This window comes from Peromyscus eremicus, chromosome 17 (genome assembly GCF_949786415.1).
Source record: "Peromyscus eremicus chromosome 17, PerEre_H2_v1, whole genome shotgun sequence".
NCBI lineage: Eukaryota > Metazoa > Chordata > Mammalia > Rodentia > Cricetidae > Peromyscus > Peromyscus eremicus.
In genome coordinates, this window is record NC_081433.1 from 7,520,991 (window position 1) to 7,546,833 (window position 25,843).

The following is a 25,843-nucleotide window of genomic DNA, read 5'->3' on the forward strand; positions in this document are numbered from 1 at the left end:
CTCTGCCTGTCCCCCCTTGATGGTAAATGTTCCATGAGATCCTCCCTGGACCCCAGCAGTGCACACTGAAACCTCCATGTGTATCAGGGCATGCTACCTCACGTCTGTGCACTTTGAGCACCTCCTGCAACAGCCTCCAGGCTGAGCAATCCAGTTAGAAAGCTGCTTGCGTTCACTTTCATCCCAGGACTCAAACCATGCCCACAGACCTGCGTGACCAGGGTCACACGGGCCAGTGTTAACACACGCCTTCTTCAGTTTGCACACAGGACAGACATCGTTTTCTTCCTAGGAAAATCTGTCACTTCACCTTGTAAAGGAGACACTCTTCCATAGTAACAACTGACAGAGGTCACTAGCTGTTGGAAAACGAAGTTGAGAACACAACCCCTCCAGGCACGACTGAAATCTGTTACCCTCATGGCTGTCCCCTCTGGCCAAGGAGTCCAAACCGTCTGCCAGCTGCTGGAAGGCTGAGGAATATGGACTTTATTTAAAAGCACAGCATATTCCTTTATACCTGAAAATATAACTTGTCCCTGCTATCCCCTGACTCTCTATCCAGTACCCTGAAAATGCATACAAAATACATGCTTAAAGCATGTTTTATGATGGCCCAGAAGAACCGTAAAAATTATAAGAATGGTCTCGGAGCAACACCAACCAGCACTGAGGTGTAATGAACATACAAGTGTACCCCGCTGGGTTAACGCCCAGTTTTACACACCAAGTTAGGAATGTCTATTGGGGGCTGGAGAGATGGCTTGGCGGTTAAGAGCGCTTCCTGTTCTTGCAGACGACGTGGGTTCAGTTTCTCAGTACCCACATAACAGCTCACAACTGTCAGTCATGCCAATTTCCGGAGACCCGAACCCTCTTCCGGCTCTGAAGACACCAGGCACACGCATGGTGTGCACACAGATGCAGGCAGACACTCAAATCTTCTTAACGACCAGCCTTCCCTTCTGCTTACCAACACGTAGACAGATTCATTCCTGGTTGTCTACTGCCCTCTAAAGGCTACTCAAACATCTTCAGTGTCCCAGGCATCTCAGCAGGGTGCTCCTGGACAGGCCCTAAGTCCAAGATTTCTTTTTACAGAAATGCCCTAAGGCAGTTTGATCTGAGCTTCAAACTACGCTCCCCAACTTGCACTTCCCCTGGCCCTGCTCTGTTAAGGTGGCTCCATCAAATACTGAGCTGATTCATTTTCCAACACTTCGGATTTAAAGATGCTCCAGGAACTAGCATTTTTCTTCATGTCTTGTGTTCAACATCAGCTGCCCTCATGCCCTTCCTAACCTCATTCGGTGTGTGTGAATTACAGGCAAGTGTCACTCACAAAGACAACGGCTCACGGCTGGGCAGAGCTGGGTGCTGTTCTGAGGACTTTTTTGCAGATTTCATCTCGTAGACAGTGGCGCTGTCGAGGCAGGCGGAGCGCTGTTTCCGCACACACAGGTTTTGAAGAGGAAGACATGTAAGGTACCATTGCTGTAAGATGTATCATTATTAACTAGGTCACCACAAAGAAAATGGTGGCCAAGCAGACTGGCTGTGCTGCACATCAGACTGTAGCCCTAGTCACTCCTCAGTGCCACTCTTCTCCCTACAACGATGAGCAATGCATACAAACTGCCTTTCTACACCTCAGTCCAGAACCACTGCCACCCTCCCAAAGGCAGCCGGCACGGCTGTGGCCGTCACACATGCAGGCAATGCAGCCCCCGATGGCTGCGGCTCAGCAGCTGCAGACACACCCCAAGAGTGCAGACAGAGTAACGGTGCTCACTTCAGACGTGATAAAATGTGGTTAAAGGAAAAGCAACAGAACGTATGCAGAAGGCGAACCCTTGGTCTCCTGTGGCTCTCAGGAGACAACAGGCTGGCTCAGCCTCCCCACCTTTACTGTCTGCTGCAGAGACAAGGCAGGCAGAGAAGAACACTGAGCAGAAGACGTCAGCAGTAGCAGCGGCAAGTGAGGCTGTGATGCAGGAGGAGGCTGACTCCTAGGCACCCATCCAACATCGAGTCACCAAAGCTTCCTATAACGCAGGGACCGGGAAACCGTCATATATGCCTTCTTCCAGGCTCCTTGTGCAGGGCTTCTGAAGCTGACTTGGGTTCCTCCACAGGCCTTCCATCTTTGGTTCATTTTAGCTTGTTCGTGACTCATTTTTCCAAGGCTTCCATTTTTGCCTTCCAATAAACTTAAGACTCAACCCACGGTACAGACATGCGATCATAGAACACTGGCCGTCCCTTCCCTCGCTCAGCTGTGGACTGCTCTCCACTGGAGGGAAGGACATGTGACAGGAGGTCTCCACAATGCCTCCCGAGAGGTTCTGGGACTGACTGGTGACTGTGCACCTGAAAGGGCGCCTCCAGGGCAGACACAGTGCTCGGTGGGGGCATGGCCTCACTGCAGACCCCAACCAGCAGGAGCAGTCCTACTCGGCGGTCAGAGAAGCAGAGTGCTATGTCACCATTTTAGTCCAGGCGTAATGTGCTGCTTCATACACACTAATTTCAAAGGGAATTATGACTGACGCTTCTTTAGATTTATTTGTTCCTACTATCTGATGATAAATTAGTATTTGTTTTATTGTTGCATGAGTGTCAGCTTGCCTGCATGTATGCACATGAATCACATGCACGCTGGGGCTGGAGGCTGTCAGAAGAAGGCATCAGTTCCTCTGGGACTGGAATAACAGGTGTTTGTGACCATCATGTGGGTGCTGGGAATTGAACCTGGGTCCTCAGCAAGAGCAAGAGTACTCTAAACCACTATGCCAACCTGCAGCCATTTACTTATGTATCTTACACATAACAGACCGCACTGCCTCCGACCAGCGCGCTCTGCTGTCACCCCTCCCGAGAATGAACACTTTTCCACACTTGTCTAAACATCACTGTGCATCTCCGTGAGTAAGCCAACAGCTTAAACAAAAGAAACCACAACGGCAGGGTCGGACAGGGGCGGGGAGGGGCCGCACCTCACTGCGCAAGCCTCGCCTCAGCTCTGCACAGACACTGTTCTTTCTCCTTGAGGACTAAGAGGCCAGCTGCTTTGTGAGAGAGAAGGCTGGGAGGGGACATGCTCATCCGCCACACTGTCCGCTTCATCACAGGAACAGGAAAGCAGCCGCATCCCATTCCTCCTCAGCCACCAACCAGGGACCAGCATCAGTGACCATCTGGTTGTGTCAAGACCCTGGTACAGGCCACTCTTGTCTGCGGTCACCCTGGCTTGGGTGGCCGCCACTGCCTGCGTCGTCTGGGCCTTTGGAAGCTGTCTAGAGTCAGCCTACAACCGAAGTAGTGATGAGGAAACCTCTTCCTTCAAACAACTGCTGTTATTTATAATGATTAATTTACTAATCAAAGGGCAGATTCAGTTCAGTTGTTCTTTAGAGGTTTATGAAATGTTTTCATAATCGATTTCAATATAATGAACTCAAAATTATTCATAATTGAAGTAATTCAATGTTGTAACATTAACAAAATCTTGACTAAATGCCTAAATGTCTTAACTATAGTTCTAAATTACAAAATATAAAACATATCCACATCCTGGATAGTGGTCAAAATAAAAATTAACACCTCCAAGAGAATATAATTAAGGCACTAAGTGAATTTTAAATGAACAAGGACCTATTGGAAGGTTTTTCCTTCCTTGAAAATTAAACTAGATGCTGGAACGGCGGCTCAGTGGTTAAGAGTGCAGTCTGTTCTTTCAGAGACTCTGGGCTCAAGGGCCAGGAGCCACATGGCAGCCACACTGTCTGTGATGCCAGTTCCAGGGACCCAACACCCTCCTCCGGTCTCATGTCACCAAGCACACACAGTGCACACACACAGTCTCAGGCACTCGTTAAACTATACCCATGAACATTCGTGAAAAAACAAATGTGATTTTAAAAGAATCTTCATGGCATGGGAAAAAATCCACCGTGACTTAATTTTCTCTAAATCTCTAATGAAGTCAAGACACAATGATCCAAATAAGCCTTTTCACAGAACCAAACTCAGAGCACGACAGTGAGTCCTTCCAGCGCAGTTACTGAGACTCTGGCGTTCGCTGCTGGAGCGCGGCACCGAGGAGGCAGGCTCCGCTGGCCTCCCCTGGCCTTACCTGGCATGTCCCTCAGGAGTTTCGCATTGCACATGTGTCCTTTCCGGATGTCAGTGAGGATGTACTCCATGCGCTTGGCCCTCCACAGGAAGTTAAACACTCTCAGGTAGTGGCCCATGCACTCTCGTGTGAACACCTACAGAGACAAAAGACAGGCCGTGGCTTGTGCAAAGAGTCTCCTAGTCGGGGGCCTAGCCTCCCGAAATCAGCAAACACAGGGCTCCCGCACATCCTAGACGGTACACAAGTAAGGAGGGCAGCACGCTCCAGGAGAACCACACCGTAACAGCCACGTGGTCCCTGTAGGCCAGGCAGGCACACTCCCAGTAGCAGCAGTGGCAGCTATGTTCCCATCAGTCCTGGAGTTGAGACACAGGGCAGAGGTGGTACGACAGGAAGACAGCTCACCAGGACTTTTCTTCCCCCATCCGGTTCGAGACAGGGTTTCTCTGTCCTAGAACTCGCTATGTAGACCAGTCTGGCCTCGGAACTCAAGAGGCCCGCCTGCCTCTGCCCCCAAGTGCTCAGATTAAAGGTGTGCACCACCATGCCCAGCTTTTTTTTTTTTTCAATTATTTTATGCTTTATGTTTTGCCTACACGTGTATCTGTACACCATGTGCAAGCCTGGTAACCCTGGAGGCCAGAAAAGGACACTGGATCCCCTGGGACTCCAGCTACAGACAGTTGTGAGCCGCTGTGTGGGTACTAGGAGTAGAACATGGTCATCTGGAATGCAGCAAGTGTTCTTAACCACTGAGCCAACTCTCTAGCCGTAACTCGCCAGGACTTTAAACCCAGCCCACATCAGTCTAAATTTGGACACTTGACTGTGACCCCCACTTCTAAGAGACACCGAGGGTCACTTGCTTCAGTGACAACAGCCACAAAAGCAGAGGCTAGCCTAGCAGTATCTCGACCCTGAGGTCATGATCACAGGATTAATGACTCCATCCCAACACCTCTATTTGATGCCCTGGATGTGGCTTCCCAAGTGACGGGTCCTGATACAGAGACCCCTCCTGCCCTCCTCCTGTCATCCCTCCCGTGCTGGCTAAGTGTCACAAATAAACATTCAGGCTATCCAGTTACACCTGAACATCAAGTAAACGACACGGAATTTAGTCCAGGTAAGTGCCACCGGAGGAAGCACATACACACACCCTCAGTCACAGCTGCCTGCCCCGACCCTGCACAGGATATGCCTTCAGCACAGGAGGAAGGCCACACTCTGCTCTGAGGGAGCCCGGATCCCAAAAGAACCTTGCCTTGTCCATGTCTGTCCTCTGGCCTTTACAGGAGACCCTGGGGTGCTGCTCAACCTACCTTTTCATCTCACACTGGTCCATCTAGACTCCATGCCAGTCTCCTGAGACACCTGGAACTTTAACCATGCTCCTTACATGTTAGCACAGAACTATAACTGCAGGCCAGCTTAGCTTGTGTTCTTCTGTGTACCTCGCACATCTATGCCACAAGGACCGCCTATGCATCCCCCCATACCACTCAATGGCAGGCTCTGTGTAGCCTGAAGGTTTCTCTGGTCCTGCCCGGCCCTGTGATCCAGACAAATCTCTCCCACCCAAGCTCGGACCCAAATAAACACACAGAGGCTTATATTAATTATGAACTGGATGGACTATGGCTCAAGCTTCTTGCTAGCTAGCTCTTACATCTTAAATTAACCCATTTCTATTAATGTATGTTTCGCCACATGTTCCATGGCTTTACTGGTCTGCTGGCATGTTGTTCCTTGGGTGGCAGGTTATTTGGCTCTGGGGTTTTTTTTTTATTAATAAGACCATTTAGCACTTCCTCCTACAGCTCTGGAAGGCACTCGATGATGATGATGATGATGATGATGATGAGGAGGAGGAGGAGGAGGAGGAGGAGGAGGATGGTGGAAGGCATGCAAACAGCTACACACAGGAGTGACTGAAAACTGTTCTTAAGTAATCTGAAAATCAAATCCAGGGCCTGGGGAATTATCTGTGTACCACTTGCTTCCTACACTGCTAATTATCACTCTATGACAACAGAGATTAACATGACTGATTAGATGCCATGAGTCAATTACTGGATTCTTCTCTATAGACAAGATACATCCTAGAGTGGCCTTTGAAGTACCACGTTCTCACTGATTTTAAAAATTCAGTTAAGCCATCTTTCATGTACTGACTATGTAAGAGGAAGACATTCACTGCTTTGTCCAGGAAGCAAGAGTCACCCACAGCAGTTTCACCATCTGACTCCTCAGCTCACCTAAGGGAAACTATAGTCCAGACATACACTTAGGACTCCTCCAGACTCCTCCTCATCTGCAGAGACCTCAACAGCAAGCAAGTCTCCATCCTGCCCTGCGTGGGACAGCAGCCCTGATGATGCCCTGTTCTCAGCCTCCCTCACCAACCTCAGGCCCTAGCACACAGCATGGCCACCAGGCCTCCAAATCAGCCTTCTGCAGCTGGAATCAAGACTCAGTGACCTCACCACACTTCAGTCTGGATGGACTTTACCACAAATAACTTGAGACTCATGAAAAGCAAAGTCAACCAGAAATACTTCATATAGTTAAAGAGCTGTATTTAGCTAATGTGTTCTTCAGTAACCTGGGTTGTGAATTTCACAACGTCCCAAATTAGACTTACCCAAAAATTTCACTGACATTTTATATCTTAGAATTAGTAGAAGCTAACATTGCTATTATACAAGATATAATTATATGATTGCTACAAGATTTATTCTTACTATAATTAACTTCTGTTCAAAATGAGAACCTCAATTAATGAGAATAGAACGGAAGCAGGTAACACACAAATTAACCAAGGGAAAAGCAGAAAAAAAAAAAACAACCTGTATTTATACAATAGGCTTCCTTTTATCTTTCGTGTTTTCCTTTTGGCATGTGTGTGTGTAATGGGTGCATATGCACCAGATGTCTCCAACTGCTCTCCATCTATTATGGAGACAGTCTCTTATTTGAACCCAGATCTCACTAATTCAGCTCGTCCAGCCAGCAAGCTCATTCCGGGGACGCTCCTGCTTCTGCTTCCTGTTCACTGGGCAGGAGGGCTGCCACGTCCACTCAGCATGAGAGCCAGAGACCTGAACTGCAGTCATCAAGCCAACACAGCAGAGTTTAACTCACTGAGCTCTCTCCCCGGCCCCTCCTTTTCTATCTCGGCAACTTCTACATACAATTAAATCTGACAAACAAGGCTCAATACTAGTTTGAACACTTGTGCTTGTGTGAGAATATGCCTATAGTTATGGCAACTGATAAAACTTCACCACCCATGAACAACACTGAAGAGCACCACCCACCCACCCACCCCACCCCACATTCCTGGCTGAGCTACCAAACAACCCGAGTCCTCCTCCTCCTTCTTCCTCCATCTGGCATCCAAGGCTGCTGTCACAACAACTCAGCTGCCTACAAACTGACCTGTGGACCAGACACAGCTGTCACAGATGTGCCATTGAAATAAAGCTGTGGTATGAACTGTTTTCCTTCAGTCCTGCTAAAGCTGAATTCAAAACCTGAGTCTTAGCTCTACACAGCGCACAATGTCACTCTGACATGACACACCTAGACCACCCATCTAGCATCTCATTAAAGCACTTTCACTTTTTTAACAATCGATGCCATTATCTTTACTATGGCATCTTTGGCTTTGGGGCCTGGGATGGAACTCATACATGCTAAGCAAGTGCTCTAGCACTGAGCTACATCCCAGGCCTTGGTATTGTATCTTTCATGCATGAAAATACATAATGCACATAAACTAACAAAGCAGATAATACAAAGTCTTAAATAATTTGCTGAAATACCACACGGTTTTGCAAACTAATCACTACTCGGGACACAAGCTGAGGAGAAAAGCCACTCACTCAGAATACGGTGAAAGATAAGAACAGGTGCGCATTTAAACTAGTAGCTCTGACTTGATCAAAGTCAAATATGGGATTCATGAGTCAAAGAACCCTCCCTAACAGCTCTCAGGCCACAGTGGACTTAAGACACGTGACATTCTGTAAATGTGGCTTCCATGGAATGGTCACAGCAAGGATGTGATTTACCCCACAGAGGGGGCAGTCTGGAAGCCCCTCTGCAACCACCACTAGAGACGGGATTTTAGCCCAGCCAGACCTTGCTTAGCCAACAGCCCCAATAATGAAAAGAAATACGACTTATTTCCGCAGCATTTCAGATACAGAAATGACTAAGTCTCTGAGGTTCTGTGGTCAGGAGGACTCACTCAATCCTAAAGAAAGGCAGTTTAATGCAGACATGTAAAGACAATCCCCCTAGCCAAGCTTCTGTGACGTGGTAGGAGAAACGGTCCTTCTTTTTCAACACATGAGTGAAAGAGCTATGAACAATGTGACAGTTATCGACTCATCTGCTTAAATGAATGCTAAATATCAAATTTCATCTAAGTAAGAAAAATACGATTCCCCGAAAATATACTTTATGCTTCCTTCCAAATTACCCTAAATTAGTTGCTACAGTCTAAGAATAATGGTGTAAAATGAACAATGCGTTTATTAAGCACTTGCTGAAACCTGTGACAGAACAAATGATATTTCTAAGAATTCTTAAAATAATAGAGCATTTCAGCTCTCATTAATAATTATCTAGCTTAAGCAACTCATTCAGTGGGCAGATCCTAAGAGCACGATTACTTGGAACCTTAGTTTTCAGACAAGAAAGCCAGTTTGAAACAATAGAATGTCCAGCAATCCAGCAGCTGTGAATATCACACGAGGACACAGAATGACTTACAGTGGCAATTGGTCCGTCGACATGGTAATCCAGGCTGAAGACATCCCATCCAGTGTCACCTGGAGACACCTGCAGTGATAAAATAAACAACAAACAATTGAAAGGCTTGTACTTACTGCTGAAGAACCTGCTAACTGCCCAAAGAAACAGTGGTAAAGTAACGGACAGGCTTTACACCAGGAAGTGCTCTGCTGTGCGAGCAGAGGGCTCCTCCTCACCAGCACAGCACCTACAGTGGTGAGGAGTAGTGCAACACACCACATGTGCTCTGCAAACGCTACAGACAGGTTCAAAGTTCAGAACCGTTTTAGGACAAAACCACATGGCCTATCAGGCCCTAAACCTCAAAAGGCCCGTATTTCAAGAAAACCAGTGGGTTCTAGTAGTGACCGAAGATCAGCCAGTGAGGACTCATGTTCACAGCCTCACCTCCAGCACAGCCCTTCTGTCATTCCACTGCCAGACACCAGTGGTCTGAGGAGCAGCTGTGGTCCCTGCCTGCTGACCACTCGAATCACCTCCAATTTACTACTAAACATCTGTGACGCCCCCATACTCTGTGGGACCTGTTTCATGCACAGTATCTGCCTTGGGAGCTGTCCCCTTAGTAAGACAGTGTGACTTAAGCAGGGGAACTTGCCTCCTCTAACACAGGGCAGAGCACACCCAGGATGTTTAGTTTCCAGGAATGACCCATTTGTGCCTAACACAATAACTAAAGAGGACACTGGGACTCAGCTACCCCCAGCACCCTCACACGCCCCCAGTACCCTCACACGCCCCCAGCAGCCTCACACGCCCCCAGCACCCTCACACGCCCCCAGTACCCTCACACGCCCCCAGCAGCCTCACACGCCCCCAGCACCCTCACACGCCCCCAGCAGCCTCACACGCCCCCAGCACCCTCACACGCCCCCAGCACCCTCACACGCCCCCAGCACCCTCACACGCCCCCAGCACCCTCACACGCCCCCAGCACCCTCACACGCCCCCAGCACCCTCACACGCCCCCAGCAGCCTCACACGCCCCCAGCACCCTCACACGCCCCCAGCACCCTCACACGCCCCCAGCACCCTCACACGCCCCCAGCACCCTCACACGCCCCCAGCACCCTCACACGCCCCCAGCACCCTCACACGCCCCCAGCACCCTCACACGCCCCCAGCACCCTCACACGCCCCCAGCACCCTCACACGCCCCCAGCACCCTCACACGCCCCCAGCACCCTCACACGCCCCCAGCACCCTCACACGCCCCCAGCACCCTCACACGCCCCCAGTACCCTCACATGCCCCCAGTACCCTCACATGCCCCCAGCACCCTCACACGCCCCCAGGAGCCTCACATACCTCCAGCAGCCTCACATCTAGCCTCCTGAGGATCTCCGGACTGTCAAACTGGGCGTTGGTGGCTCTAACAGCCGTTTCAAGAATCCCCGTCAAGTTATGCTGATATAAAGTTGTTGCTGGGCGAACAAGTTCTGGTCTTAAGAAATGTGTTTAAAATTAAAGTTATTGTTATTTGAATTTTTTTAAATTATGAATTTAAAAAGTAAAAGTTCAAAAACTAACAAGACAAATGGGATGGATAAATGTAGTTACAAAAACATTATGGTGCCCCTAGCATCCACCCTGTGGTCTCAGGTAGGTTTCTTAGAAGTCCTTTCAAGTACGGCTCCAAAACCCTGTGTGTACCCTGGTGTGGAATAATCCTCTTACACACTGTAAACATTTGTCACTTGAACTGGTTTAATGAAATGCTGATTGGCCAGTAGCCAGGCAGGAAGTATAGGTGGTCCAACCAAACTAAGAGTGCTGGGAAGAGGAAGGGCGGAGTCAGTCGCCAGCCAGACGCGAGAAAGATGAGAATGTTGTACTGAGAAAAGTTACCAAGACACATGGCAAAACACAGATAAGAGTTACGGGTTAATTTAAGTGTAAGAGCTAGTTAGTAATAAGCCTGAGCTACTAGCTGAGCATTTATAATTAAAATAAGCTTCTGTGTGGTAATTTGGGAAGCATCTGCTGGGTATTTGGGAGTTGCTGGTGGGACAGAAACTTCTGCCTACAGTACCCACTGTAAAGACAACAAAGCCAGCCACTCTGAACACCCACACTATGATTTGGAATGTTTTGCTGTCTTCTGAGTGCTTCCTTCTCCTACCTCTGTGCTGAAAATCTATTAAAATACTTTTAACAAATTGTTTCATCAAAAAAAGCTTCATGACATTAACTGCACACAGGGTTGTAGAAAGCACATTTCTTCAAAATACTTAAAACATTAATTTTCATTCAGCTTAGGCTAAAAGCATTTACGATGCTATACATTTTGATGAAATTTCCCAATTATGACTGGCCTATGGGTAGGATTATTATAATTTCCTACAAAGACTCAATGTCTACACAAGCATAAAAATCATAGTTCCAAAGGCCCATCAGCGCCACACCACCATGCTTCATTGGTAAGGGCTGTATTTCCAAACATGAAGCACCCACTCTTTGATTAAGAGATCACCTCAGGTGTGCCTATGCAGTGCTGGGTAGAGACAAGGGGAAGGCAGGAGAGGCTGACGGTTCTCCCTTTACACTTAAATCTCACCTCTGAGAAGAGAACTGCAGTGTCCGGTGACACTCCAGGAGGACAGAGGGGCAGAGGGGGTCTGCAGTGCTCTCCAGACCTCTCTCTGCACTGCCTGGCTAGGCTGCCCGCACACGTGCCCACTCTGCACACCCCACACCCCATGCACTCCTTCCACAAGCACCTAGAGAACATCTTCCCTTTAACAGCTCCTTATCACACACGCTACTCTCCAGGAAAGCTCCCTCACTTCTGGTGTGGAAATGCTCTACTGTATGTGGGAATGCCAAGCGTCCACACCAGCCAGTGGCCAGCTCTAACTCAGGAGCTCCAGGTCAGCACCACCACACTAACTCCCCAGGTGATGAGATGGACAGCTGGGGTCCGGACCTCCAGGAAGTCAGATAAAGCTAACTGTGAGGCCACAGGGCCAGAGCATCAGCGTCGTTAGCACAGGCGAGGTGCAAAGGTAGCTTGCTATTTTGTTGTCCTAAGAGGAATGTTTAACTGTGTATCCTAAAGGGAACACTGATTCACAGCAAGTGACAACACCTTCCAATGTCTCAATGAAAACACTGCCCTGCTGTGCCCACACATGGCCCGGTCCTCATCAGCCCTGTCTGGAGCCCTGAGCTGCACCAAGTGTGGATGCTCCACAACAGGAGGAAGACCAGAGGGAACACAGTGAGAAGGGCAACGCTTCTCAATTTAAAACATGCATTTATCAAATTAACTTCAAATTGAAGCAAAATTGACTGTGACTATTACCCAACTCCACCCACTCAGAGAGCTACTGTACATGTCATGGTGCTCACTGGGACATGAGGGTTCCCCTGAACTCTGCAAGGCACACATCTGATGGTCTGCTGGCAACCAGAGAAGAAAGCAAGGGATTTAAGCCACAAAAATTTTATCTGTGTAGTTTGTTTTAAACACAGACTTTGTAAGAATTCAATTCATTTCCTCCTGATGTCAGGTCTTTATCATGTTAGAGATACTGCATACTTTAAAGATGGAGCTTCTCACTTGAGCAAATCCATTAGGTGCCTTATGAAGTCTCCTTGGCCCAGAAGCAGGTACCGCCGCATGGCCTGCATGTGCTCCAGCAAGCTGTACTTCTTATTGAGGACATCCAATAGATATTTGCTGGTTTCAAAATAAGCAGCGTCAATTTTCCCTTGAAATGCATTTTCTAAATCTGTGAATAAATCTGCAGCTGTAGAAAACAAAAGGGAAAGGCACACATCCATGTGTAACATGTATCCTAACAAAGGAACAGTAAAGGCATCCATGAAACCAGAGCCAACCACCAGTGTAGACCCCAGCCAGCCAGTCAGTCAGTCAAGGCAAAGCAGTCTGAGACGGAAAGGCCAGCATCCCCCGTACCAGGAGCTGATGCTGGCACTTGATTTCCAGGAGGAACAGGCCCAGCACCGCCTGTAAGCTCAAGGATCACCATGCAGGATGTCATTAAAGTAAGTCTCACTAACGTGTCTCACAGCCACATCCGAGCATCAGTCTCCCAGCAGGACTAGGAGACTCCAGGAGACCACCTACACCTCTTGTGTGTTCTATCATGATGGAAAGGTCTTCACTCCAGCACTATAAATGGTCTTCTGACTCCTCTTCCATCTCTTAAACACAGTCATCTTCCCAAAGCCGGCTCTGGATCCCACCTCTCTCCCAGGACCACCCGAGAGGTTACAAGTCTGCACACAAGCCATTTGTGCGGGATGCTGCACTCTCAGGAACTGCACAGGCCGCCTCCTGACCTCAGAAGCCCTTGACACAGGTCAGCCTTGCCCTTAGCCACTGTGGAGAGACAGGGGCTCCCCAAACCTCTCGGCTGGAGTTCTCATGCACCACTTCCATACAACATGCAGAGTAAAGGAATCAAGATGGCGGGAGTCTGGGAACACTGCGGCCGTGGCAGGCCACGAGAGGGCAGGAAGGGGCAGGAGGGGCGGCTCCCACCCGCCGCCGACAGGGAGAGGCACAGTGCAGGCAGAAAGGGACCTCCGCAGTCTGAGTCGTGAGCTGACACTGCCTTCTCATCTGCCGCATTCATTTACTACCTTCTTATCACGAAGGGGATAAAGCAATGCGCTTCCTAAAGAGGAAGCGGTTAACTCTGCTCCAACGCTACTGTCTCACTCACATTTTAAAGACTGAACACCCACATGGCCACATTATTTCACAGGTGTACACACATGCTCTGAGTGAAGGTGTGTTAGTGATCCAAGTCATCTACAGATGCTGTAGATTATACGGATCATCACCACCAGTCACCATCACTGTCACCACCAGTCACCATCACTGTCACCACCAGTCACCATCACTGTCACCACCAGTCACCATCACTGTCACCACCAGGGTCACCATCACTGTCACCACCAGGGTCACTATCAATCACTGTCACCACCAGGGTCACCATCATCACTGTCACCACCAGGTCACCATCACTGTCACCACCAGGGTCACTATCATCACTGTCACCACCAGGGTCACCATCACTGTCATCACCAGGTCACTATCACTGTCACCACCAGGTTCACCATCACTGTCACCACCAGGGTCACCATCACTGTCACCACCAGGGTCACCATCACTGTCACCACCAGGGTCACTATCAGTCAGTGTCACCACCAGGGTCACCATCACTGTCACCACCAGGGTCACCATCACTGTCACCACCAGGGTCACCACCACTGTCACCACCAGGGTCACTATCATCACTGTCACCACCAGGGTCACCACCACTGACTGTCACCACCAGGTCACCATCACTGTCACCATCACTGTCTCATACTCACCACCTCACACTATCGTCACCACATCTCCATCACAATGACCAGCCATGCTCACTCTCCCCATCCCTTCCGTCACCACCCTCAAAAGGACCGTACCATCACAGGGTGACTCCGCAGACTTGGTCACAGCTATCATTTTTGTAGGTGGTGTCTGATCGTGACAGACTTGGTGCAGGAAATTTATGGACTTTCCTATCAAAAGGACCTAGAAAGGAAATAAGCTATGATTACTGTTCATGTATTTCATATTTCATATATTCCAAACATCTCAAACATTCACAGGTTTCATATCAGCCACTGAATTAAAACCACAGGACTCGAGCATCACATCTTTATGTGAGTTCAGGAGCTAAAAAACACACGGGGAAACGTACATCATCAGCACAGTCCATCAGCAAAACACAGCGAAAGCATCTTCCACTGCAATCCGTCTCCGGATAGTTCACGCGTTCCGAGTACAGCAGTGTCCTCCAGCCCTACCTTTCTAGACTGGTCCATCGTGATGAAGGAAGGGATCATTGACTTCCTCAGCGTGTACTTGTCATGCCACAGTCGGTCGGTTTTAACGGTCGGATCTGACGCCACGAAAAACTAAGAGCAAAAGAACACTGAGCATTAGAAATATTTGTGAAAATATTAGTGACTAGTAACAAAAGAAATTATTATAGTTATTCTCTAAGTAAGTTATTCAGACACTAGGAGTCCACTCACTTATACAGTAAACATGTTTGACAAAGCATTCTGGACAGAAAACGAAGGTGATTATGTTCCCAGACATTTAAAACCAAATTACAACAAAAACAGGGTGCACTTTCCTTGGAGACTTAGGAGCGAGCCTCAGCACGAGCATCAATGAAGCTTCTCCCTGGCAGCCTTCAGGAGCCATGTCCTCAGGGCTTGCTTCTGCATGCTCATGGAGTTCTGAGCATGGTATCAACATGGAATTCCAGAGCATTCTTAGCACTCACTGGGTTCACGTGCTCCTGACCGCCTCCACTTCAGAGCAGCACACCACAGGCTGGGTCAGCAGCACCCGAGCACATACACAGCTCACAAACTGCCACCACAGCAGTGCCCACAGCACACAGGGCCTCCCGTGCAAAGGCCAGTTACAACCAACCGGCCAAGGGGTACTAGAGGAAGAGACTTTCTCACGTGACTCTCATCGTCCCCCTCCCACACCCACACCCTAGAGAGGGCTTTCTGTAGCAGGGAAAGACCCAGCTGCCATTGCTCCAGTTTATCCACACTACAAAGAGGCCACTTCCACTTTAACCACAAGGCTGAGTACCACTGCTCTGATCCCTACCAAAATGCTTTCTGGAAGCAGAACTGACGGGTGAGGGATGTTCAGTTTGTACATATGACACCACACACATCTCCAAAGCCTCTGCAGCTAGCACCCCCACCAGCAGGGTACCCTGCACTCTTTCTCCACCCTTAGCTAAATAAAGTTAGTATACCCCACAGTGCTACTTCCCCTTGGTGTTCTCCTCCTGTGGACTGTCTTTTCTGTCTCTAGCCTACCTTTCTATCTCAACTTTTATTAGTAAACAGTCTTCATACATTATACGTACGTTACATACATTACAAATTTCCAAAGTGAAGCACTTGACAGTGTTTACAGCTGTTCTGTGCTGTTTATTTGCCCTATTCTGTTGTTGTTACAGCCTTGGGCTTTCCGACTCTCATGCTATCTCCCCATCTCCAGATAACAGAAATAACCTTCCATCTGTTTCACCATTTTACTTTCATTAGTTTGTATTATTGCTAACATTAGTTATTCTAAGTAAAATATTATCTTTTATTGGCAAAATCTTTTTGACTGAAGTATCGTATCCTTCTAATATGCTTTCTGGGATGGTGCTGCATGTCTTTAAAGCTAACAATTGGAAGGCAGGCAGATCTCTGCAAGTATCGAGGCCAGCCTGTTCTACATAGTAAGATCCCGCCTCAAAAGTAAACAAACAAATAAATATCAAAAACTTGAAACTATTATATTTATTAGTTCTAACAGTGGTTTTTCTTGGGTTTTCCATTTAGACAATCACACAATTGATGAATAAAGCCAGTTTTGTTGGGAAAAATGTTAAAAAGCATGTGAATATATCAATGATCTATAATGATCATATAACCATTAAAAATAAAGTTTCTTTTATATCCAAGGACATGAGGAATAGCACTAATCTTTCCAGGAAAAACAAAATGCAAATTTACATTTACAAATATAGGCCAGACTAATAGCTAATCAGAATTTCAAAGAACATTTTAAGAACTTGGTGAAGAAGAATTTAATGTCAGAAAGTGACACTCATTTATCTACTTCTAAGAAAAAATTATGTGTGACATGATACACAGTCCAACTGAAACAGAGTAAACACAAATATTACCTACTCATGATCAGATTACTAACATTTTAACTTTTTCTGTTAGATGTGTTTATACTATCAAAACTTTTAAATTGCACAAATAATTTGTGAATTAGAAAAACTTTAATAATTGATACCAGCTAACCATTCTGTTGTTTTGTTTTTTTAGATAGCATCATTCTCTCAGAGCAATCAACAGTTTTTCTTCAGTAGAAATCCACTGCCCACCTGTAATGACGAGGTCTCCCACTTACTTGACTTTGTAGGCCAAGCTTACGAATGTTGGTGTTCTTGTGAACACAGAGAAAGGTCATTTGCTTTCAACTAACTAATCTATCTTATACCCTTTAACTGTATATTACCTTTCCAATTAAAAATATATAACCACGGCAGCTCGGGGGAAATAAACACTCTGCTCTGATGAGGTTATCATGCAACACATACTGAACTTAACGCTGAGAAAAACAAGAAAACGTTACAGACCCCCCGCGAGGGCCTCTCCGGTTACCATCTCTGTGCTACAACTGCCCTCTGGCTTGCCAGTCAACAGATGAGATTAATTGCATATAAATTGTATTTCTCTGTTATTCACTTAAACACAAGAGCTAGGTTTTACAGACAGCACATCAATTTATCCTGACGGCTGGAGTGTAGCGGGGTTTCTATCAGTGTGAACAATAAGAAATTTTAATTTAATCCATAAAAAACTCCCAGACAATTCGGTCATCTTTGGAAGTCATGAACACATTGCTTCATCGAGGGCACAGGAGCGCGCAGTCGCTCTACGAGCAGCTAGTAGTGAGCACAAAGGGTGTACTCATCTTTAGAATATAATGAACTCTGTGAGACATATATGGTGGCGGAGGAAAGAACCAAGGTCAGAATATAATTGCAATAAGCCTTCATTATATTGATGTATTTTCCCCTCAAGGTCCTTTAATTTCTACCATTATGTCAAACACAGAAAGAATCTAGGGGAAAAAAATAAAATGTCATTGTACCCTGATTTCTCATTAACTGCTAGACAAATGTGCACTCCCCACCCCCAAAACAGGAGCAAAGGGGACATTTTCTCAGCATGCAACTTAGTTCCTAGGAATCAGATACAACAGCACAGAGCACAGCAGCTCCCACACCAACCTGCCTGCTATCGATGCCAGGGCTCCAGCTTCGTCCTGAAGAGCCCACAGCACCTTCAAAGGGGGTGCAATCCCGTCAGCTAGCTTCCCTGAGTCACAAAGGTCACGGACCAGGCAAACTCTCCAGGTACTGTATTTCAAAGGGTACCAGACTGATCGTTCGCTAATTTTATCCTGAAGTATTTAGTGTGTTTGATGTGAGTGGAGCTGTTTTATTTCCTGTTTGCAACGTTTACTGAGTATAGAGAACCACAAGGAATTTTGCCCAAGGGTGGCTGTAGTTTGAGAACTTATCAGACACAGTGTACCCCTTTCCAGTGCACATCTACACAGTGCATGCTTGGTTTTCTGGACGTTAAGATCACGTCATCTGGGGCTGGAGAGATGGCTCAGAGGTTAAGAGCACTGTTTGTTCTTCCAAAGGTCCTGAGTTCAATTCCCAGCAACCACATGGTGGCTCACAACCATCTGTAATGAGATACGGCACCCTCTTCTGGCCTGCAGGGATATGTGCAGACAGAACACTGTATACATAATAAATAAATAAATCTTAAAAAAAAAAAAAAAAAAAAAGATCACGCCATCTGGAAAGGGTAAGTGTACTTCTTTTCTCCCTGACCGGATGGATCTCTTCATTCCCGTCCTAGAGTGTGCACTCGGCACAAGGCCGAGGAAGAGCGGTGATGGTGGAGTCCTTGTCTTGGTCCTCATCCAGGGAGAAGGCGGACGACGGCCTCATTAGCTGTTACTGTTTCAAAAAAGTTCCTTTCTGGTCCAGGTTTCAGCATTTTGTCACCAAACTGTGCCAAATGTCACCAGACAGTTCTCTAGCATGAAGAGAGTAGATTGTGTCCCTACACTATTACCATGGTTGTCACACTGGTGGACTATGACCACACCTCTGTATTACTGGGATGAATCAATCCCCTTACTATAAGAGCATTTTCAATACGCTCCTGAATTCTGCTTCCTGGTATAGTGGAGGCTTTGTGCCCATGTATGTGTCTTGTGTGGTGCTACAGTGGCCTCATAAAACAGACTGCACGCTCCTTCCCATTGTACGTCCTAGAGCTTGAGAAGGCCCATGGTGAGTCTGTACGGAAACTCACCGACCAAGTCATCTTCTCATCACTGGCTTTCCTCAGGGAGTTTCTCCATCACCGACAGACCCACTGACCTGCTGGAGGTCTGCATACATTCCTGTTCCTTTGTGAATCAGTTTGGGCAAGTCTGCATTCTGGGAAATCTTGGGTTTTACTGAAGAGGAACCTCTTCTTTCTCTATTTCTGCTTGAGACTCTGACTGGCTGCAGAACTCCCAGTGAGGTTAGTCCACGCACCCGCCACCTTCTGGCCTTCTCCTGGAAAGGCAGCTGCTGGAAGACTTTCCCTGTCTCTGGCTCTCTGCAGTTCCATTATAACACGTCTCGCTGCTCTATGGACCTCTTCACTGCGTCTCTCGCCGACTGAACACTGATAATGAGGATTTTGTTCATCAGTTCCATGCCACAGACTCAAGCTGTCTCTTCCCTTCCCTCCTTGTTCCTCTGTCTGTCAAACTGGACGGCCTCATTTCACTTCCAGGCAGTGAGTATGTCTCATCTCTCTGCTCAAGTCCGCTGTAGAGCAAACTTGGATGGTCTGCTGCTGTGACAGTAACACAGCTAAGAAAGGAAGGCTTATCCTGGTCACAGTTCAGAGGGTCCGTCCACAGTGGCAGGCAGCATGCAGAGCTAGCTGTCTCTGTCCCCGTTGTGGAGCCTGGGCCCCCAGCCCGCCTCTGGGGTGCTGCTGCTCACATCCGAACTAGTCCTCGCCGGGCTCTTCTTCACAGACACACCAGGTGGCTGTGCTTTACCAGGACTCCTCGGCCACTCAGGCTGACCGTGAGGACTCAGCACAGGAGCCTGGCTGTGCTTTACCAGGACTCCTCGGCCACTCAGGCTGACCGTGAGGACTCAGCACAGGAGCCTGGCAGTTTTCAGCTCACAGTTGCCGCTCGGCTCCTGTCCACTTTCTCTTGGCCGGTACCTGCACCCTCATCTGAGGGCTGAAGAAGCATTTCCTGTGCAGGTATTCCATAAACTACAATGACTGCACAGCTCACATGCAGTCACTGAAGACATTCGATTTCACAATGAAATTATAACTCACTTTGGCCCTGCTGAAGGAATTAGCCTATGCAAGGACTAAAGAGGCAAACCTCTCAAGCTTGTATTACACAACAATCAAATACACAATGTAACTCTCTAACCTACTGACTTTGTACGGTAATCTACTATTTGCAGTTAGAGATAATCTTCCCAAAAGTGACTTAAAACTTACACGAAAACTATTTATAGAGTTCACCAGACAATGACGGACATCAGGGATCTACACTCAGGGACAGAAGATGGCCACATGTCACCCAACAGTCCACCTGGATCTTGCCACTTGCCGCTCGTCTCACTCTGGCCCCGAATGCCCTCAACAGGCCGAACGTTCTGCAGATCTAGGCAGTGAGGCAGACCCAGCAGCAAGGGAGCAGGTTCCAGACACAGCAGCGTGACTTCGAGGACAACACGACAACCCCACGAAGACCACACTGCACCCACCTCACCAGGCGTCACTCACCAACAAAAGGAGCGGGGCAAATCAGCACCAGGGTCAAAGGGTCACTGGGCAAAGGACCTGGCAGGCAAAGTGGGGACCCTGGTCTTGCGGGTGCCTGTGTGAATTCAGGGGTTATGCATCAGCACCAGACCTCAGACTCCTTGGTGTGAGGAGGTCTGAGAAGACGGATGAGTCAACGCAGTGACACTGTAGCGCTCAGGTAACCCTGGGGAAGGACCCAGGGGACGTTTGCAGAACTCATGGAACTTCTCTAGAAATTTTAAATTAAGTCCAAAGAAAAGCAAGAAAAAATAAAATCTTTACCAATGGGACAAGAACTGAGGTTATGTTTGTTGAGTGACAAGATGAACCAATTCTACTGAACTCAGCAAAGATGCTCACTCAGTAACTTATAAAACCTAGGGCAGAGAGATGGGTCAACGGGTGAAGAAAAACAAAGCCAGCCTGGTGAGGGCTGCAGAGACCGGGTATGGCAATCACAGAGGACGGAAGTTTGATACCCACCACCCACACTGGGTAGCTCACAACTTCCTTTAACTCCAGCTCCAGGGAAGCCAAAGCCCTCTCTGGACTCTGTGGGCACCGTCCTTACACACACACAATTTAAAATAAAATAAGGTTCTTTTTTTTTCTTTACCTTACAGTCTTTTGCATATATATATGGTTTCCAATTTTGTGTTTTGATGGGATTTGTGTGTGTGTTTCTGCATCTATATGTTTCTTGTGCCTTTTTTTGGCCTCTCTTTCTTCTGTTTATCCATTTGTTTTGTTCTATTCTGGTATGGTTTTTTTTATCGTATTTTATTAATATTTTCTAGATGCCCATTTGTTTTCTAGTGAGAGAGAAAGGGTATGGATTGGGTGGGAGGGAGGGAGGGCAGACCTGGGAGGAGGAGTAGAAAAATAACACCACCATTAAAAACAAACAAACAAAAACCCTGGGTGAAGTGGCACATACTTGTAAACTGAGTGCTGGAGTGACAGAGACAGGCTGACTCCTGGGGCATGCTGGAGGGCTAGCCTAGTCTACTCAGCAAGTTCCAGGTCAGTGAGAGACCCTGCCTCAAAAGGTGAAGGTAAAAGTTGTCTGAAGAGCAAATGCATGAGACTAACTTCCGGCTTCCGCACACATGCATGCACGTGCGCACAGACACACACACAGGCACGCACATGCACAACTCCCCCCCACACACACACACACACCATAAATCGGACCTTAAAGTCTTACCCATGTTCCCAGCAGCCAGGTGTCTTCAGAAGAAGACCCTAAGCTTATACCGTACCACATCACGGTAAATCAGTGTCTGTATCGTACATTTCAGAAATCCAGAAAGAAGTCTGGGCACGTAGCTTAGTGGTTGAGCATTTGTCTAGCAAGCATGTGGCCTGGATTCAACCTCCCCTCCCCACAAAAAAAAAAAAAAAAAAAAAATGCCTCTCCTGCACCTACTTCCATGGCAAACACTGGAGTTTTCGTGAGGAATGCTGTATTTAGCGTGGCATCTATGTATTTCTTAACCTCTTAGCATGTGTTAATATGTGATACCACTTTTATCGGGTTCCTGTCTTTCCATTCCTTAGTGCTACTGACAACACTTTTGGGTGTGATGTCCCTAGCCCTGGTCCCCAACAACTACGAAGTCCTCTGGGGTTTGCTGCATGGTTCTGCATGTTGCATCACACCGTAACTACCTACGTTTCAAAAGGAACATAAGCACAAATGCCTTCGCTTGCTGCATTCAAACCAACAGCACAGCTGACCAAGCTTACAAATGACCACAGGAAGAGACGGCTCCCCGGAGCTGTGTCACCAGGCCGTGCTCCGTCAGTCAGCGAGGGAGCACCGGCATGCAGCGGCATGCACTTCCACCTGGCTGAGCTCCCAGCACTGAACCTGGGAGAGCAGCTTCCCCTAACCTCATGACTGCACTGATCACAAAGCACAATGCCAAACGTGATCGGCCTTCCAATGAGGTGCAGGCACAGTCCCGATCAGAGGAAATGATAACGGTCGAGGTAAATCACACTGGAGAAGGCAACGCTGGCGTCCCCTAACCCCAAGTCTTGGTACTTACTTCATGGTAAGTGTCCTCCAGCTCCCCGTCATAGATCCATCGGTAAAGGAAGCTGAGGACAGGGTGGGACACCAGACTCAGAATGTGCTGCACCAGGGACTTCATGTAGGGGTCTCCTGTCTTTGTGTAGGCATGGACAGCAGAGGCCAGCTCACCCCCTTTCCGTCCTAGGGGAATGAGGAAAAAGACACAGAAATAAATACCCAAATTTGAATTCATGGCACAAACCAATCCCATAACACTAAACCAGCGACAGCCAAGTAGCAGAGACAAGTGCATCTGCTCTCCTGAGTCGGTGAGAACTTCTTATATTCAGCAATAGCAGCAGCGATGTGATGCAGCAAGGCCCAGGCACCAGGATTCAGTGTCTGGCTTTGCACACTCAAGCAGGAGTCAGCCAAGGAGTTTTTCAGTTATAAAAGTGACCAAGAGGGAGCAGCTGCCCAGTCTAGACACTTGAAATCCACAGTTCACACTGCAGTGCACCACACACCATAGTATCCACGAAAAGAAAGGGTCGAAGGAGCAATAGGGACAAGACTCGGGGTGTGGCGCACGAGCCCAACTCCCTGGTACTGCTCGGCAGGTGGGCCCAGGAGGACCCTGCGGGGCACAGAAGCGGCAGAATGGCTCCTGGCAACGCAAGCAAGCACAGTGGTCAGTGCTGTATCGGACGCTGAGGGTTCTACGTGGCCTCTAGTCTTACACAGACTGCTCTGGTGTGCAAGCAGAGAGGCTGATGAGCCTAGGAACTCAGGAGCAGTTCTTACAACAACATCTGCCAAAAGCCAAACAGGACGGACAAACTGCTGCCAGACAGCTGCAGGGCCTCAGTGGCCAACACCTACTGCAGAGGGGAAGAGCCCAGAGGGAAGAGGACTGATGGCAGGCACCCAGCTGGGGAGGGGAGTGGTGAGGAGGAGTGGAGGAGCCGTTTGCTCTGTCCCACTTCTCTGTTTCACAGAATTACCAGGGTGAGGGAGGCTACCCCCGATAGTACGCGGTGAACCTGGACTCAGGGGTGCTCAAGTTCAGGTCCTGGGCAACTCAGGGAGGGGTGGCAGCAAACAGTCCAGGGCACGGGAAGGCAGAGAAGGCTGTGAGGTAAACAAGTGTGCAGGTAGGGCACAGGTAGGCATGTGCCCTGGCATGCAGCCCACAGAGCTGCCTCTAGTCACCAGATGCACCCCCTTCCCAGTTTCGTCTCAGTGGCGCCCTGAGAGCCTCAGGCTAACAAGCAGACCACACTGGCACCAGGTGACTTTCCCTGCGAGCCTGTATCTACTGTCTGTGCTCACTGAGTGTACCCTCCAGCAGAGCAGAACCGTGGGCCCTGACGACAAACAAGTTTTGCACTCAAGTCTAGAGAGGAACTCAGAAGACCTTGGCAGTGATCTACCAGCGCAGCGAGGGTCTTTAGTCTTATTTTGGGGTCGTATGTCCAAACCAGGAGGCGCCGCAGTGTGAGGCTACTCTCTAGTCCCAAATTCACACCCTGATCGTCCTCTAGCTGGAGCTAAAAAACAACAGGGAAAGGTTAAACAGAAGTAACTGAGTACAAGCCGTCAGCCCCTAACCCACACAAAGTGAATCTAACAATAAGGTCAAGGTTCCTCTAGGAAACTGCAGCGCTCTCAAGCTGCACACAACGAAGACGTCATACGGCAACCAGGACCCGGAAATGAGCTTCACTGGCTCTGGGATGCAGTGAACAAATCTCGTACTATGAACGTGGTTACTCTTGTATGTGCATGAAGGAACAAAATCCCCTCTACCGTGTCCATTTTCTAACTCTTGAGAACTGGACGGATTCCAAGGGAAGCGCTTACCTGAGAGTGCAGAACAGAGAGGAGCCTGTAGTACTCTTTGAGCTCCTGATGCAAGGCGGCGCAGAAGCTCTGTGTGGGAGGGAGAAAGCGGGAGAAAGCGGGGTTAGCATGACCATGCACACACAACGGCTCACTCTGTGCGGGAGGAGACGCCTTCCCAAGGAGCTCAGCAGAACTGAAATCCTGGACCTGTAGCGTCTATTCTAATAACAAAAACCACAAACCTTGCAGAAGAAAAATGGAGATGTGAAAGGTTTTCATGAAGCTAAAAAGGTGGCCTTTCTAAGTTTCAGAGTTACAGTAACTTTTTTTTTTTTTTTTGGTTTTTCGAGACAGGGTTTCTCTGTGTAGCTTTGCGCCTTTCCTGGAACTCATTTGGTAGCCCAGGCTGGCCTTGAACTCACAGAGATCCGCCTGGCTCTGCCTCCCGAGTGCTGGGATTAAAGGCATGCACCACCACCGCCCGGCTACAGTAACTTTCTTGAATGTTCTTCCAAGCATTAGGAACTTCCCAGCCTGTTTTGACATGGTTTACTTTCCCACTCAGTGCACTGAACACTTCTCTCTGCATCTCCAGCCTGAACTAAATGCACACTCTCAGAAGCAGTAAAGAAGAGTCCCACTGGCCTACAGTCCAATGTAAGACCCTCTTGGCATGAACCAAGGCTATAAACAGAGCACACAGCCCAAAGTCTGCTTTGCAAGACAAGCCGCCATAAACACACTAGCAAAGGCTAAAATCTATCCTCTTTAAATAAATATGCAGCTCCATGGTTTCCCACACACCTTAATGCAAAATACAATCTCATAAAATACGGGCTTATTTTACCAGACAGAAAAATAAAATGCCCTTTCAGCTATAAAGATGAACATAAAATGCACATTTTAATCTTCTGTAGCTCTAAAGACAAGCACACCAGCTTTGTAGACACACAGCAACACTTCCAAAGTCAGACTTGCAAGACGAACTGATCCAACCAAGGGAACCACAGGTAAGATTCTTACGACACTACTACAGTGATAAAATATCTAAGACACACATCTGACAAGTCATTGATACCCAGAATATATAAAGGATGAAGAAACCCAGAGTCTGATTTTTTAAAGTACAGAATTGGACATTTCTTAAAAGACACAGCCAATGGGCATATGAGAAAACGTTCAAAGCCACTAATCACCAAGGAAATGCAAATCAAAACCGGAGAAACAGCCTAACTCCAGAAGAACCACCATTATCAGGGGATGAGGAAGAAGGGGGAGTCAGTACGCTGTGGAGAGGTGGTGGGGGGACAGGGACAGGGGACGGACAGGGACGGGGTCAGGGACGGACAGACGCTGCATCAGCTATGCAGAGGCTCCTCAAAGAACTAAAAGTAGAACTTCCAGATGCCAACACCCAGGACCCACGTCCAAAGGACACAGAGCCAGTGCTGAGGGAAGGGCTGTTGTGCATCCATCGCTGCAGCACGATTCACAACAGCCACACGTGGAAACTCACTGGATTCCACTCC

The 25,843-nt window shown here is 48.0% G+C and overlaps 1 protein-coding gene across 1 annotated transcript in view; it reads right to left on the reverse strand.

Annotated features, from left to right (window-relative positions):
- The window catches only part of Tubgcp3 (tubulin gamma complex component 3), a 62,152-nt gene that overhangs the window by 13,024 nt on the left and 23,285 nt on the right, over window positions 1-25,843 (reverse strand). The window contains exons 9-17 of the mRNA XM_059244348.1: window positions 24,333-24,401; window positions 23,887-24,019; window positions 22,504-22,670; window positions 14,789-14,899; window positions 14,405-14,513; window positions 12,525-12,714; window positions 10,271-10,406; window positions 8,921-8,989; window positions 4,136-4,271 (exon numbers count right to left, since the gene is read on the reverse strand). Of these exons, the coding sequence (XP_059100331.1) occupies window positions 4,136-4,271; window positions 8,921-8,989; window positions 10,271-10,406; window positions 12,525-12,714; window positions 14,405-14,513; window positions 14,789-14,899; window positions 22,504-22,670; window positions 23,887-24,019; window positions 24,333-24,401 (1,120 nt within the window). The remainder of the gene's footprint in view (window positions 1-4,135; window positions 4,272-8,920; window positions 8,990-10,270; window positions 10,407-12,524; window positions 12,715-14,404; window positions 14,514-14,788; window positions 14,900-22,503; window positions 22,671-23,886; window positions 24,020-24,332; window positions 24,402-25,843) is intronic.